Here is a 16,964-nt window from a genome sequence, read left to right on the forward strand (position 1 = left end):
TGATGGAAAGTTACACGCCGTAATGTTCAAGGAATAAGCTATAAAAGATTTAATATAACTATACATTTTTTAAAAGATCAAAAAATTCAATATAAAACTCTCCTTTCGAAGGCATTATAATCGCCCTCGTAAATCACGCATGTATATGAGGTCCGTATACTAACATATTTAGTGCGGTAAATGTGTTTTGCACCAAAATAAATTTAATGGATGAGTATGAAATGCAAATCAGAACTGGAAGTATCGGACAGGGACGGACGCGCGGAGAAGACGCGGTCGCAAGTGGCTCTACGTCAGCCGAACTCTCCTCACTCGAGAAATATTTCATCTGATCAATTACCGATTGTCACTCAGCCATAATGCACGCACTCTCATTTCTCCAGCGAGTGCTCACGTACTTCTTCTTCTACGTCCTTGTTGATACTAAGGAAACTCACATATGGGGTAAGAATTCTTCCTTATTCTTTTAGTGAAATCTTAGTTTCATGACTGATTCATGTCAATGTGATCAAGGTGGTTACTTTATAAGGGTTCAATGATCCTATTTCCCGCTCTAAACTTTTTTGGATTCTGATGGACAGTGAAGTGTTTGCTCGTTCTGTGAAGCACTATATGCGACCTCTAAGCGCTAGTGACTGTTTAAAAATAAAACTTTATTTAGCTACATTTCTTACTACCACTTTACATAATTTTACTAAACAAGATTTTTTTAAAGCCTTTTAAAACTATACCTACTTAAAGCAAAATAAAAAAAATATATTTAGACGTCGCCCCTGAATGAATATGCAAAAGTTTTTACACTTTTTTTATCAGGCAATAACATTTTATTATCTATTTTAAACCTCCTAATTTCTTATCACGATAGTCTAATTTAATGTAACTAAAATGTTTTTCCCAAAGAAAACAAAACATACAAATTACGCACAAATAAATCAATACACTTAGAAAAATAAATTTGAATTTTATTTACGTTCACACAGGTTAATTTTTTCCCAGTTTTGATAATACACGTTTTTTCAATTTGACAGTCGATTTGTTTATAAACAATATTTTTATAATCGTTTACACGGATCAACCCGTAACGTGACTGTTCGGAAATATCGTGAGAAAAATAATAAGTCATAATATCTTGTGGCAAGCCATTCCTAATCATAGTAATAACCGTTTAGAGAATAACTACGAAAGTCCCGAACTTTGTATATCTTCATGTCATAATACATATTTTATATCTTCTCTATTTTCCAACATCTGTAAATCGACAGTAATACTATTATGCCTTAATAATCTTCTAATAGAAAATGTCCCTATAAGTGGCAATTTGTTTCCAAATTATTAAGCTAACAATCCACTTACTAATGAGTTACTATACCTACACGGTAATGTAAATACTTGTATGTATAGTATGAAATTGACTTTTAATAAGTTTTACTGTGGAAATAATGGCACTATCAAATACGGACCATAAATCATCTATAAACATTCTTATAAAAGAATTAACTGCCTCCATGGTCTAACATGCTGGACTGCCATGCAGAGGTCCCGCGTTCGATTCTCGGCCGGTGAGAAATATTTGAACGACCTACATTTATTTTTCTCGTGAGCTTGGGTGTAATTTGTGGTTGTCTATGTGTGTGATCATGGCACCCGCGATACAAGATTTTCCCTAGTGCGGGACTATAAGTGTGTGCGTCATTTATTATTATTACCTTATAAAAAAATATTGTTGACCATTGAACCTTAATACTTTGAAGTTTAAGTGTTTTTTCGCAGTTTTTTAAAGTTGCAATTTGCTATTACTGAGTGAAGTGCTTTATTGTGAATGGAATTCGCTCTGGGACATTACCCAGAACCAATTCAGAAAAGTTTCCAAATTGGTCCGGCCGAGAATCGAACCAGCGACCTCCTAATCCAGCGCCCATAGTGCAAACCATTGAGTCACCGAGAATAATTTAGTGATGAATTGTTGTTAAACAGAAATTATTCAATCCACTATCGTCTAGTTTGTTCAAATTTTACTATTATTATGTACTCTTTTTTGTGGCCTTTCTAAAAGATTTTTTTTACTTTGATTTATTACACTAAAACATATTCATAATCATAATTTTCATTTAGAGCTTCACTTACATATTATATTCACATCAGCACATGCACTTACGTATCGAATATGTCATTTTAATGTTTTAGTGCACTATTGCTTAAATAGAAAAAAACTTTATTTACCTTCGTGACAACTTATTTACAAAGATCAACTAAAACGAATACTATAATTACTATATTAAACCACTTAAAGAAATAAAAATTAATAAAAATGTTCACATTTTATTGCATTTATTATGTCAATTAATAATCCACTCCTCGTTGTTTATATTTTTGCTTACAAATAACATCTAGACATTTAGTCCCTCTCGTTGGTTTTGGCTAAAACCAGCGACTTAGGGAACTTCGGCATATGCTGAGTCAACGCCCTTTCACTGCTAAGAAATAAATGTTTTTTTTTTGCTCTTGTATTTAATCTGTATTTATGTCATATTAGTGAATAAAGTGTCTATCTATATATTTATCTATCGTATCGCCCAATATATAAATTTGTGCTGCATATGTGTTTTAGTAAAAGTTACTTAGCCCCGAAAATAATTTTTGTGGACAATTTTTTGCATAACTATGCCCAATTAGTTTTATCCATCGTGAAAAATAGCTATGTTTTCAGAAAACTACATATCAAAAGAGCCAGTATTTAGTAGTCGGGAGCTATATCCTCATCTCAACAAAGAGGTTCAGAAAAAGATAGTGCAGTACCACAACTATTTTCGCAGAGCTGTGCGACCGTCGGCCTCCAATATGCTGGAAATGGTAAATATATCTTATAGCATGCGAAATACATTAGGATAGAAAGTTACGGAAAATACGTGGAATTCTGTACTTAATATTTTCAACAATAAAATCTACTTTGGACATTTCTTTACGATCCTATATTTTTTTTTAATTGGTGGGCAAACCCTTAGAGGATGGAAAAAAAAACCGCTTGTCAGTCATTCAATGCTCTTTGACAGACTTCAATTAAGAATAAGAAGATTTTTTTTCCATTCTATTATGTAATTTTTTTATAACATCTAGTGACGGGACGAACAAGTCGTGAGCCTGATGGTAAGCTACACGCCTGTCCATAGCAGTTACAGTGCCACTCAGAGCTTTAATTGCAATATATTAAGTAGTGAAGGCACCGTTCACTTAGGTATCCCGTATTTGTACTAAGTGCTATATAAATGGTGGATACCTAAGTGAGGACACCGACTGTACCTTACGTAATTTTCATAGCACTCAAATTAGCTATTTACAAAAGTGGCAGCAGTTACAGATGAAACAATCCACTTTTATAATGACACTGACCTACGAAGCTTTAAAAACTATTATATGACTACTTATACAGGGTGTAACGAACAAATGCTAAAATACTTTGAGCTCATTACGAACACAAGTAAGTTTTGTTCTACAGGTTATGGAAATGCATAAAACATTTTGTTGTCTGCACGGACAAACTTTATGAAGTACTCATCCAAAGACGTGTGACTAGCTGATTTTTTTTGTGAATCAACTTTGTATCAATAACAATACAAAGATTGAATAAACACAAAGAACCATCAACGTTTTCGCACAAACCGGTTCTATTGCTCTTCCAACTGAGCTACGGAACGAGTAGTGGAGTATTTACACGAAAAATATATAAATTTATTTAATTATTAAGGATTGCCAATAAAGGTTACAACTTTACATACACAAACATATCATACTCCGGGGCAGAACAACATAAGCTTTAAAAACAATAAATACTTCATAATTAGAAGGTAATTGCTACTTCAAATAAAGGCAACTACAGCGTGCACTTATATGAATAACATCATCGTAATATTCAATAAAATAAACGGAGCTCAAATGCGCACGTACATTTGTACATAATTTTTTTTTTTGTGAGCTTTTCAAAGTTCTGGATCAAGAGTACGATGAACTTGACACTTAAAAATTTAAATTAAACTCTATGCGTCGTGCGATAAAAACGGTGCAAAGTCCAAAAAGTCAAGCTTGATGAGCTTTCGTCGTACATGAGTGCAAAAAAAAAACTAGAATACTTGTGCCTTTTTGCTAAACTAGCTCATCTACGCATAATGCACTTCCGGACATATAATTCGAGCCACCATGCATTTTCAATATTAAATGCTTAGCTTAAACAATGCTTGATTGATCAAAACTGCTATTAAGTAACTTTGAAACCGATATATTGAACGTCATTTCCTTAAGTCCTTATCGAAAATTTTTATTTCAAAAACCTGAGAAATCTTTTTCTTCGATGATAACTGTGTTTTTATATTCTAACCCTTTAAGGATAAAAATGCAAGGTAGCTCGAATTATGTGTCCGGGAGTATATATGCTTTTTGCGTCTCATAGGTCAGTGTCGTTAAACTGTAGGTTTTTTAATACCATTGAACTTTGTTTTCGACGTAACAGACATAGACCGAGAGGTCACACAGCACGTGTAAATATTTCTCGGCACTTTTTGTTGTGATATTTTAATAAAGAGTTAAAATTGTGGTATTTGATAACGTTTCAATATAACGTTTAATTGTCTCTTATACGTCTTATTCGAAAATACTATTGTTTAAGTGTACAATTATACATTGACTTTGTGAAAATATCTAAAAATCACGTGCATAAAAGATAAGACATAAGTCAATCAATGAGTTATTGGTTTGTTACGATTCAATTTTCAATCTCTTTTATTTATTTATTTTTTATTTATTATTTATTTTTTTATTTGTATTCAGGTTACAAAACCCAGAAATACATACTTTATAGACTAACATGCATAATAATACAATAAAATACACTCCCCGACACATAATTCAATCAATTCAATATTTATTAATTCAATCCAGAAAAATGTTTTGTCTGCACTTTCACCCGTGCGTGTACCTCGTCACACGTACAATGGGTACCTACATACTAAATCTATGCGTACAATATATGCTTGCAACGGATTCAATTAACCGTGTCTTCTGTATAAAGGATCTTGGTGTAGTCTTTGACTCGCGCCTCACTTTTCATAACCATGTCATGACAGTTGCTGCCGACTGCTTTAGGAGACTGGGATTTGTAATCTGCAATGTCAGAGACTTTCATGATCCTGTAGCTATACGAATGGTATATAATGCTTCGGTAAGAAGCAAACTTGAGGCTTCGTCTCCTTGTTGCATGTGTGGCATCCGCATGAAGCTACATATTCATTATTAATAGGAAAGGTCCAAAAAGCTTTCCTTAGGTTTTTATATTAAAAAATGTATGGCAACTACCCGTTTCTCTATCCGACGAAATATTTACTGGGAATTCTTCAATATAATTCTGTTGAGGTGAGGCGGCACAACAACTACTTGTCTCAGTTTGTCAGGTCTTACGCGGCGAGTTGGATTATCCTGAACTTGTGTGGCAACTAGTAAGGTTATTTGTCCTAGACATCCTTAAAATAGTTCTTAGAGTGCGACGTCGTGAACTATTATCTGTGCCTTTTTCGCGTTCAGTATCGCATAGGAATTCGCCGTTGCTCCGTGCCCTCACAATGCTCAACGAACTCTTGGCATCAGCACCGGAGTGTGATTTGCTTGCGTGTCGATGGGCTGCTGTACGTTGTGAATGCTTGAGATTCTGTGAAATGATGGATGCTAGGGAATCGAGTGTATAATTATAAGATATTTGTCATTTGTATTTTAATTTTATTTTATTTTATGTTTTATTTCCTTTTTATTTTTATATGTTATTGCTATTTTTATAATTATTATAGTTTACACGGTGCAATAGTTTTGAACTGTAATACCGTGTAAATATATTTACGATAAATATTTAAATCTTTGCGATTAAAAGCTCTTAGCGGCACTGTAACTGTTATATAAACAGGCGTCTTGCTTATCACCAGGCGGACAACTTGTTCGTCCCGTCACGTCTTAAAAAAAATCTTGACTATGCTTGTATTAAAATTAGTTGAGGTTTCATTCACCGTTATTTTATAATAAATTGTTTTTCGTTTTAGACATGGTCTGAGGAGGCCGCAAGCTTGGCTCAGTTGCACGCAAGCCGCTGTGAATTTATAGAGCACAGTCGAGCGCGTTTTAGAACAATACCAAATTACGGACAGTGTGGGGAGAACCTATTTGCCTCTAAGGCCGTTTCGCAATGGTAAGTTGATGATCTAGAATGCGTTACTTAACTTTTAAGAAAAAAGAAACATGAGGCTAGACACAATTTAAAACCTTAGTTAGTTTCAGTTTCCTGTCAAAATTCTTTATTTAATCGAATTTCGGCAGCCATTAAGTGGAAAAGAAGAAAAATCACATCTTAACCTCCTAGGGCCTCGTGTAGGTGTTTCAGACCCAGACCATAGTATAATAACACAAATATGGTAACTCCATAGAAAGTAGCAGCGCGCCTTGTATTAGTGCATGCCCGCCTCGCGCCTTGTACGGACGCACACATTGGCATAATAATAAAAGGAGTTTGGGACGACCAGCGTTATACAACGCGAATGCATCGCGAGATTATACGAACGCGCGCGGCGAGTGCGCACACATGCAAGCCAAGCTGCTACGTTTGTATATAGTTACCTTACTTGTGTTTTTTACATAATTTCAAGTGACGGGATGAACAAGTCGTGTCTGTCCGTAACAGCAGCAGTGCCACTCAAAGTCGTAGCAAAGATCTGAGGGGCACCGCCGCTGCGCGCGTCACCCTGAGACATAAGTTGGCAAGTCCCATGTACCTGTAATTTCATCAGCACCCTTACCCTTCAAAACGGGAACGCAGTAATGCTCACATTGCTACTTGGCGGCAGAAATACGTAAAGTGGCAGTACTTCCCTGGACGAACTCTTTCACACAGAGCTCTACTGCTACTAAAACTGTCTTATTACACCATTCCCAGACAATATTATTCCTATGATCATGAACAACTTTAGCTCTATTTATTGTATAATGACCAAAGCGTATTTAGAAAAAATGCTTTTTTCATTTGAAATTAAGGGCATACAACAACACATTTTATTAGACGTAATATATAATACATCTTAACGGGTGTTTAACACTTTCCCCTATTTTGCTGGGTCTTAGAAGGAAATATGAATATTGGACCTTTTTTGGCTCATAGAGCTACGTTTATAAATTACACCTTATTCAAGTATTAAGTAATTATTTTTAATGTCGATAAAATCCAAGCCATTCAAGTCGCTTTATATTATTGAAAAATCGTAAAAATGAGATCGTTATTTAAATATCGGCAATCGAATTAAGTAAGTATATTTATGGAAACCTACACTAAAAATCATAGCGTGAACCGGTATAATTAGGTGTTAAAAGTACATACGATTAACATTTCCCGTATTCATTATTTTAGGAATATAATTTGAAACTAGTTCATGTCCTTGATCTTAACTTTTGTAATGCGATTTTGTTACAAAGCATGGAGATTGCTGTGAAGCCCTACGATAGAAATAAAAACAGTTAGGGCGACCATGATATATATATACTCAAGTGTAGGGTTGCCATTCGCCTGGATTTATCCGGACTGTACAGTTTTTAGACCTTGTGTCAGGATTTTGTCAGGATTAAGAAAGAAAATTTTCTGAAGGAAAAAGGTTCAAGAAATATGATATTTCCAAAGCTAACGAATTCTCATACAATTTGCGATTCAAACACAATAAATCAGTATTAATTCATTACTAAATTCAACTAATTGCACAGAGTATGCTGAGTATGGTTGAGCGTAGAGCTGTGTGAATGTAATATTCGATTTTATTTTGTCATAGAAATGTCCTGACATTTTTATGAATCTCAGGATTTATTTCTGAATGGCAACTCTACAGACAAAACCCTATCATTTAATACAATTGTACTGTACTGCATTCCATTTAGGAATTTATGTGCGAAACTTAATTTGAAATTTACAGTTAGCTTTTCGGTGAAACAAAACTTCGTGATCAAACCTGCACGTCGAAGAAAGTTCAGTAGTGCGACGTACAAATGGGTTGATGTTGCATTCCATTAGTACATAATTCTATTAACCATTTTAAGTTTAACAGTGCCAAATACCTAGACAATAAATTATTGTAATAAGAGTAAATAAGGCAAATAAAAAATAATACAAATAAATGCTTTTTTATGAACAGGTACACTGGTATAGAAAGTTGGTTCAGTGAATACGAGATGTACCGCTATGGGTCGTCGTCCATGCAGCGACTTTACGAAGAGATAGGTCACTATACGCAAATGGTGTGGGCCACCACTCACAAAGTTGGATGTGGGATGGAGTACTGCAAGGGTGGGCCATGGGAAGATTATTACCTCTACATTTGCCATTACTGTCCTGGGTAAGTGTTAAATTGTCTGTACGGGTTAATATATTTTAAAGAATTTTAAAAATCTGGTTACTTGTAAAACTGGGTGTGAAAAGTTAATATAAGTTTCAGAATCCTGTGTATGTCCCACCCTGTATGTATGTAAACACAAGGTGCGACTTTCATATGGTTTAAAGCCTGCCTTTCGTAGTAAAATATCATTTAGAATTTAAATTCTATTTTAAAATTAAAACTATACTTGAAACTTTTGGGTACCAAATCACTTGGTCAATCATTTCAAGTAGTAGCTAGTAATAGAGTTCGTTTAGAGAAGTACTGCTACCTAACCTATATCTGCCGCCAAACAGTAATGTGAGTGTTACTGCGTTCCGGTTTTGAAGAGCGAGGTTGCTGGTGAAATTACAGGAACATGAGACTTGTAAACTTATGTCTCAGGGTGACAACGCAGTGGTGTCTCTCTGACTGTAATGTACTTATCCTTGCCGTGCAGTCTAAAGGTCCGTTGCCTTTCCGCTGCCTGGTATTTTTTCATATTTTTTAAATTTATATATGGTAACCATAGCCACTATTTTATTAATATTGTCCCTATTGTGTTAATGGGTAGTTTGAATTCTCTGTGGCTCATTTATCTACGATATTGAAGTGTTGTGTCTTCACCGCATATCAGTAAAACACTGCGTGTATATGGAAGCTGCATCTAGTATGCTAGTATATAAACATCGTTGTTTGTATATTTAGTGTATCGTACGGTACGTATACCTACACAACTGTTTAACATATGTATGTTGTGTACCTTACAAGAAGGGTCACGCAAGCTTACGAACATAAATATATGGATGAGTCAACCGGTCATCGCTCTATCTGTGAGTGGTCACCCTAAGAGCTCGGACAAAGACCCCGCGCTTGATTTCCTTAAAATATTTATCAAAACATTTTATACTCTCCTTAAATTGTCACATCTCTTTTACTACCTCGTTTAGCGGATGATTGTGATTTTGATAACTTTACTTTAGTGTTTAGAATGCACTAATGTTTCTTAGTGCTTTTTGTAGGTACAATTTAATGACCTTCTTTTTCGTATCGTGACGATATGTCTTTTATTTGACTTCATTGACTTCGAATAGTAGGCATGTGGAAATAATCAGAAATGATTTTAATAACCTTCAACTTAATTTTTTGTACCATTCCACCAGTCTTCTGTGTTTAAATTCGAAATAAAGAGTCTGAAAGTTATCAATAAACAATAATGTTTAGTGGCGTTGCCAAATAATTCATGGACAGGACAATACATCCCTACGCAGGACAGCTTGTCGAAGTAGTTAGTATGTAAATCGTGAATAAATAGTTGATGATGACCAAGAAACGTACATATATATTATGTACTCCATCTCTGACGAATATTTTTTTCCTGGACCATTCATAGTAATATTTCACTTATGTATCATTCATTTTCATTACCAATGCTTGGAATGTGGTGTTCAAAATGGGTAAATAAATGTCTACATATAGATACAAGGAGTGACGTAGAGTTAAAACCACAGAATATGAATTAATTATTTATTCGATTTCCGGAAATAATTTTACTGCATCGTAAGATAAAACTATTCACCTAGGAAGGTGAAATTGTATTTTAAAATAATTATTAAATTAAATTAAAATTAAAAATTATTTGCTAACAGACAAATAAGTCCACATCATATTAGTCACAAAACTTAAGAAAATATGTTACTAATGTGTACGCTAAAAAACGGAAATTTGAATTTAATTTAATGACATGCACTTTCTTTATAGTAATAACAATAATAATATTAATACTAATATATTTGGCCATGAGACAGGCGAGAATATAAACTAGATGTCCGAAATAATAATAGTAATAATAATTTTTTTTTATTTCATTTCGCTTCGTTTCGTTTCGTTTTATTTTATAGATAAGGTACATCAAAATTTAATTGAAAGCAAACAAGGATTGTTAATTAATACGGATTATTGTAAATACTTTATTATCCTACGATTCAGTAAAACCATGTCCGGAAAGAAAGACCATCTGAAATACCTTTTCATGAAGAACACTTTAGAGTCTATTAATTAATTTATGAACGTTCAAATTATTTTCATTAATTTATATTTTGTTGACATACTTGTGTCCTATTTCCTCGTGTCATGTGTTTGTTTCCTGACAACTTATGACCATCATGAGATGACAAGGTGTTTAATAGCAACCTATAAAGATCCTTGATGAAGAACAATATTTTAATATAATTTAATGGTAACAATATTCATTATTAATGATTTCTTAATTTTATAATTGTTGTGTATTTTCCGTATTATAATTTTCATTTTTTTATAGTTTGACATGTAGTCATATGTAGTGCAATTTATACTGTAACATTATATTTGAGACACGGATAATCTAATCTAATCTAACACGAAACCAACTACAATCTTAAACACCACCACCAAAAATGTAACCGACACGTGTTTTGCCTTTCTACGAGGCATTATCATATTTTTTTCCTCATGTGATATTATCGAGAGTTGTTAATGAATGGTGAGAAAATTAACTACACGAATAGAAACTCAACACAAGCGCAGACTTTTTTGCTTGATTTAACCTTGAACCTTGGTTCGCGGAGCAAAGTTTTGGTTTTTGCAAAAGATTTTGCAAAATTGTTTTTTGCAAAAGATTTTGCAAAATTGTTTTTTGCAATAGATTTTGCAAAATTGGTTTTTGCAAAATTTGCTTACATTTTTAACTGACTTCGAAAAATTCTCAATTCTACTGTATTTCTTTTGTGCGTGAATGTTACGCGATTACTCATTTCGTGAACCAATTTTTTTGGTTCTTTTTTTATTGGAAAGAGGGTACCGCCTTGAATGCCTTGCTCCTTTATCGGTCTCATTTATGTTTGAAGAAAATAATTTAAGGATGACAAACTTGGGGATGAATCCGATTTCGAGCACTTTTTTTAAAATATTTCCAATAAAACTTGGCAAATAAGTGTAATTCCAATAAAAAAGCCGATAAGCAAACTTTTGAGGTCGGGTTTTTAAATAAAGAAGTTGTAATTATAAAAATTATTTTATATAACGAATTTGTATTCGTTATATAAAATAATTTGTATGGGTTTTATTGGTTTGTATTGAATTTGTATGGGTTGTCCCATTTTCATAGAAAATACATGATTGGATTAAATTAGAATACGTCTTTTATTTCAGTGGAAATCAAATGGTTGAATTCCCTTACAAAGTGGGACCGCCGTGTGCAGACTGTCCATCCGACTGCAACTTATCCCTTTGCACCAACTCGTGTTCAAGACAAGATTATTACGGCAACTGTGATCAATTGGTACCTGATGCTTGTAACGAGGGAGTATGTAATGCCACTTGCGAGTGCACTGGAAAACTATATAAAAATTATCCGTGGAAATATAGCACTTAAAGTTTGATGTTTTTCCTTTTACTTTGCTATCATCTCCCAGGCTAAACGTTTTTAGTTTTATTTTATTACTAAGTTTATTGAATATTACAATGTTTTACTATTTTATTTTTCGTGAAATTACTCCACTAAGTAGTTTGTTATAATTATTAATACAAATTTCGAACATAAAGAAAATTTTACACAATTCGGCTGGATTCGAACCAGCTCCTTCACCATACCGTGGCTAACACTTTCCCATCTTGGCTACGGAAGAAACCAGCAGATCTTATGAATTATTCTATGTGTCTGCTGCAAATCTACAAAAAAAGAAGGAGGTTTTCAAATTCGATTGTATTTTTTGTATGTATGTTTCATGTTTTGATTTTGATGATTTTTTTGTGGGAAAGCTCACCTCAGCAGTTGTTCCATTTAAATTGGAAGAATTTATTGCACCTCTACGGGTGGCAAACTAGGCGATGAATCCGGTTTCGCGCCCTTTCCGGTAACCGATTTCGATAAAACTTGGCAAATAGATGTTATTCCACGAACTTTTCAGGTCGGCTTTTAAAAAAAGTTATTATAAATGAAATGAACTTATTGTCTTTATCGACTTTTTGCCGTAGCGCCACCTGTGAGAAATCTATTTATAGTTTGTCACAAAACTGAATACGACACTTGGCGTAATAAGGCCACTTCTACAAAATGACAACTTGTTAAGAGAGACGTTAAAAGATTCTACGAACGAAATTAGGTGATAACTTTTTATGCTTAAATAGCTATAATATTTGATATACATATAATTTATTGAATATAATAGAATAGAATAGATATTTATTGCAACGCCACAACACATAGATACAAAAACAAATTTATAACACAGACAAGCAAAACAAAATAAAAATAATTAATAAACAAAATAAAAAATACAATAAAACGAAAGAAATAACATAAAATAAGACAAAACTGACAAAAAGAAAAATATATAACGACTACAAATTCTATACTGTCATTTGTGCGCTTGTGGCGTACGCAAAAGGACTTCATTCAGCATAAGCCACAGCCATAATTGACTGTGGCGCATGTTTTCAATGAGCCCTGATTGCTATTGCATGAAGTTTGTCTTATTTTTATGACTTTCATGTGATAAAAGCACTTTTGACGTATAATCAGATGTGGCTTTGTTATACCATAAGTGCGAACTGTTTGGTTACAAGTCAGTATTTGCGATGTTACGTTTCAAATCTTTAGCTTTCACTACAGTATGCGGAATGGTGTCAGGGCTTTCCATTTTTTTTATTACTAAATTAGTTTTGTTTTAATTCGCCTGAGAAGAAGAAGTCCTCGCAAACCAAATTTCAACCAGTTCCACGTGTTATATTTAAATGTGACATTAGTTGACCACTGACATGACAAAGCTCGGACATGCCCTGTTCTGGTCTGGCATCCACAATTTTATTTTACTACTGGCGTGTATCCTTAATTAATTGTTCATTGAAGAGGGTTGTTGGTTTGCCGGCACTCGGGCGCAGCAGGTGAGTCATCGTTTGCAGGTGGGGTGTGCGCCGACGCGGAACCGACGCCTCTCGCTCCTTGCCCTATTATGCGCAGACAAGTCTGTCTGAAAGTTAACCAACATTATGATATAATACGTGATTAATATTTTGGAATAACACAGCACAGATTTAGAAATACGTTGTCAGTTACGTGGTCATGAGCAGATAACCCACCCTACTATGAATAGGCATCTATTACGTCTTCTTTCTATATAAGGGTACTTATGCATTTCGACATTTTTTGCGTGGAATTAAACGGCCGGTCACTAAGACATTCTTCAAGGTTATTTATACCAACGTATGAACGCTATTATACTAGATCAAATTATATCCCATTTCTATGCAACGGTGTTCCCTTATGTCCGAGCAGCATTTTTCCCACCCCCACCACGTCTCCGACCCAATTGTAATGCAACGGCGGGTGTGGAGTCCGGCGTGCGGGCATTGTACCGCCGACATCCACGCCTCGCGTCCACCGGCTTCTCCGGCTCGCGCCATGGTGTGCGACGACGGGCTGCACGCCTCATCGCCTTCCGCGCGGCACAAGTCTCTCCGCCGCCTCGCCTCTACCCGCGGCTTCAGACCTCGCCCGATACAAGAATCAACCTGGATACGCGTCTTTGATGGCCTCGAGCCTTTCGCCGTCGATGCACCCAGCAAACTTGTCAAGGTCACTCTCAATTCCACCGTTGAAGAGGTAAACAAAATACTCGGTTTGAACGATGAACTCACATTGTGGCGACAAATTGGTGCTGAGAGACCTAGGAGATTGGATTTTGACGAGTATCCCTTGCGTATACAGGAGCAATTTTTGGTCACGCAAGGATGGAAGTCGGCGGATAGAAGACTACGGTTGGCTGTAGACCCAGAACTGCGACATTCTATACGTTTTTCGACGGGACCTGCTGCAAGAACTGTTGGTACGCCAAGATCTGGAACGCTCTATGTTCTTAAAGGGCATGTTTTCCCGCAATGGAAACCTCGTCTTGCGTTTATTCTTGGATCTCGATTGCATATGCACGGTATGTCTTACATATTAATATATTATTCATAATTACTTATTAAGATACCTATCTATGTAGGTTAGAGATTTTTTTATAACTTCCACCTGCGCTCACTGTCTCTTATTACCAGTACTTTAATAAATTAGCGTTAGGCGTTCACCGATCAGAATATACGTCTCATGTGTCCTGCAACCATGTGTATTGGACCATGATTGGACCAATTCAGCGTTCATGCATATAATTTCAATCTATCGTATAAAACCATCAAATCAAATTGTAGCAATAAAAGTCTAGTTTTAACAAGTCTAAATAAGTACAAAGACTTGAATGGATACGCTTAAGTATTTGTACACTGGGTACAAAAGATACGACCATATTTTCCTGAACTATTTCAAAAGGTATGGCAGAAATTACAAACGTGTTACTTTTTACACTAAATGTACGAGTTTCGAAGTACTCCGTAAGTGAAATCAAACGTGATCTTATCTATTCCCGCTGATTCCAATATTTTCTGGTGACTTTATTCATGGTAAGAAACAAATTTAGCAAAATGGCATCGCTTCCATTGAAGGAGAAAAAAAATTTTATTTCTTTATCATAAGTGTGATTACCAGTTATAGTATGGTCGGATCTTTTTGCTACACTCGGTATGGTTTATTGTTTGTTTAATGATCAAAATCTGGATTTAACGAATGTGGAAGTAAAAACCATTCATTATTTCCTACTTTATTGGTTTTTACGTACATTCTGGAAACATTAACCATCTTTAACTTTCGATAGAAACCGAAGATGCCATTTTATCAATAAATCATTTTTATGGATAAGAATCACTGCTACCATAATCGAAAATCGATTGCTATTAGATATAGTTAACAATGCGAGTGCTTCCTTTTTAACTAAATGTACATCGAAGACACCCTGATTCCCAATGACCAACTTGATGGACTATGGCTTAAACTCACTCTTTGGAGAAGTCATGTGTTCAGGAGAAGAATGAATATGATAGTTGATACTATGATATAGCTACAGTTTGATAACCAAGTTAATCAAGCACGTTATACGAATTTCCAGGTTCATCATGGGAGATGTTAGAGCTAAGCCGAGGATATATAGAGCTGTGTCCCCCAAAGGCCCAAAGACTGGTGATTTGCGTAAAACCCCGTTGTCATGGTCACGGCGTCTCGGCAGACGCTGTAAATCATCTCTTTCTCGGCTTCAGCGCTGTTTGGGAAAGAAATATGTGGTACTGCTGGTTAAGAGAGGTATGTTTATGTAACTTTTTAATGCTCATTAGTGTAAGTATAATGCAGCTAAGAGATTTACGATTATGTGCGCATTCTCCCCGTCCTTACTTCCGGTGGTCAAATTTAGTTTTTGACGAATCGTCAGAAATTTGAGACTAAAATCTTGGGAGTAAAACCTTCAGACCGCGTACGGAACAGTATTAGTGCACTCCAAAACACAAATCGTTAATCAGAAAGCCGCTAGCATGAAATGGAATTGGGCCGCATACGTCTGCCGCATGTCATGCGAGCTGTGGGTAAAGACCACAAACGCAAGATCGACGCAAGTCGTGGAAGACCCAGAAGGAGATAGCGTGACGCTAGATGCCCGTGGGTTAATGTAGCGGCGTTGAATTGCGATGAGCGGAGAAAGAAGGCCTTTGCCCAGCAGTAGGATAGCAACCGCTGAAATATGAAAATGACATGATATCTAATGCAAATTGGTGAGTAAAATTAAATTCTTCTTGCAATTATTGGGTGAGGTCGATATAATAGACACCACTCCGTCCTATTCAATGCTGTAAAAACCCGCGTGCTGATAAAATTAAATTAGATTGTATTTGTAAATAGAAGTTATATTGGAATTGTAGGAAAAAATGTGCTTTGATAATTAAAAAAATATGATCGAAATTAGAATTAACATAAAAAATAAAAGCGATACCAGTAATTCTGTGTCGTTTAACATTCTTTAAACGTAAGTGATCGTGGGCTACAATTGTGTTGTCATGAAATACAAGCGCGTGCCTTATGCGCGTGTACATGTGACTAATTAATGTATCGAAAATGAAACTCGTTATTTACAGACAATATTATGTTTCTAATTAAATTTAATAGATTATGAATTGATTCGATATGAATCGATTTATATGCGAATGCGGGAATTTAGGATTCGAAAGAGGTGCGATTATAGCAAGTGGAGTCTCATTACTTTATTGGGATAAAAGTGTGACAATATGTAGATCGGGCAGTAGCAGTAGAGCTCCATGTGAAAGAGTTCATCTAGGGAAATACTACCACCTTACCTATTTTCTGCTGTCAAGCAGTAATGTGAGAATTATAGCGTTCGGGTTTTAAAGGGTAAGGGTGCTAATGAAATTATAAGCACGTGGGACTTGTGAACTTATGTTTCAGGGTGACGTGCGAGTTACAATGCTCCTCAGATCTTTACGATTTAAACATTGATTTACAATTATATGGACGTCGGGTCCGCGCTAAAAAGTGTCCGAACTAAAGTGTCCGAACATATAGGGCCTTAAAATCGTATACAGAGCGTCATTCACGCTTTAGTCTTCGTTTGTTCGACTGACAGCGAA

The 16,964-nt window shown here is 35.2% G+C and overlaps 2 protein-coding genes across 3 annotated transcripts in view; both read left to right on the top strand.

Moving 5' to 3' along the window:
- The first annotated feature begins 357 nt into the window (after positions 1 to 357).
- Positions 358 to 11,832, top strand: LOC113234008 (cysteine-rich venom protein TEL1-like). Its single transcript, XM_026469238.1, has 5 exons — positions 358 to 444; positions 2,708 to 2,850; positions 6,075 to 6,220; positions 8,202 to 8,402; positions 11,610 to 11,832. Exons 1-5 carry the CDS (start codon positions 360 to 362, stop codon positions 11,830 to 11,832), a joined length of 798 nt encoding a protein of 265 aa, XP_026325023.1. The 5' UTR covers positions 358 to 359.
- A 1,704-nt stretch (positions 11,833 to 13,536) lies between these two features.
- LOC113231825 (protein phosphatase PHLPP-like protein) overlaps positions 13,537 to 16,964 on the top strand; it is a 29,581-nt gene continuing 26,153 nt past the window's right edge. The window contains exons 1-3 of one of the 2 annotated variants that reach the window (XM_026466367.1): positions 13,537 to 14,061; positions 14,167 to 14,386; positions 15,440 to 15,630. In XM_026466367.1, coding sequence (XP_026322152.1) covers positions 13,705 to 14,061; positions 14,167 to 14,386; positions 15,440 to 15,630 — 768 coding nt within the window. In that variant the 5' untranslated portion in view covers positions 13,537 to 13,704. Of the gene's footprint in view, positions 14,387 to 15,439; positions 15,631 to 16,964 lie in introns of both variants that reach the window. The other variant, XM_026466361.1, reaches the window with a different exon arrangement.

Source organism: Hyposmocoma kahamanoa, unplaced genomic scaffold, assembly GCF_003589595.1.
Source record: "Hyposmocoma kahamanoa isolate Upper Pololo Valley unplaced genomic scaffold, ASM358959v1 102, whole genome shotgun sequence".
Taxonomy (NCBI): domain Eukaryota; kingdom Metazoa; phylum Arthropoda; class Insecta; order Lepidoptera; family Cosmopterigidae; genus Hyposmocoma; species Hyposmocoma kahamanoa.

Bases quoted from the DNA above. Each gene is read 5' to 3' on its own strand.
- LOC113234008 (XM_026469238.1), top strand. From the start codon at position 360: ATGCACGCACTCTCATTTCTCCAGCGAGTGCTCACGTACTTCTTCTTC. The intron at 445-2,707 runs GTAAGAATTCTT...CTATGTTTTCAG, and splicing joins TAAGGAAACTCACATATGGG to AAAACTACATATCAAAAGAG. The intron at 6,221-8,201 runs GTAAGTTGATGA...TTTTATGAACAG, and splicing joins TCTAAGGCCGTTTCGCAATG to GTACACTGGTATAGAAAGTT.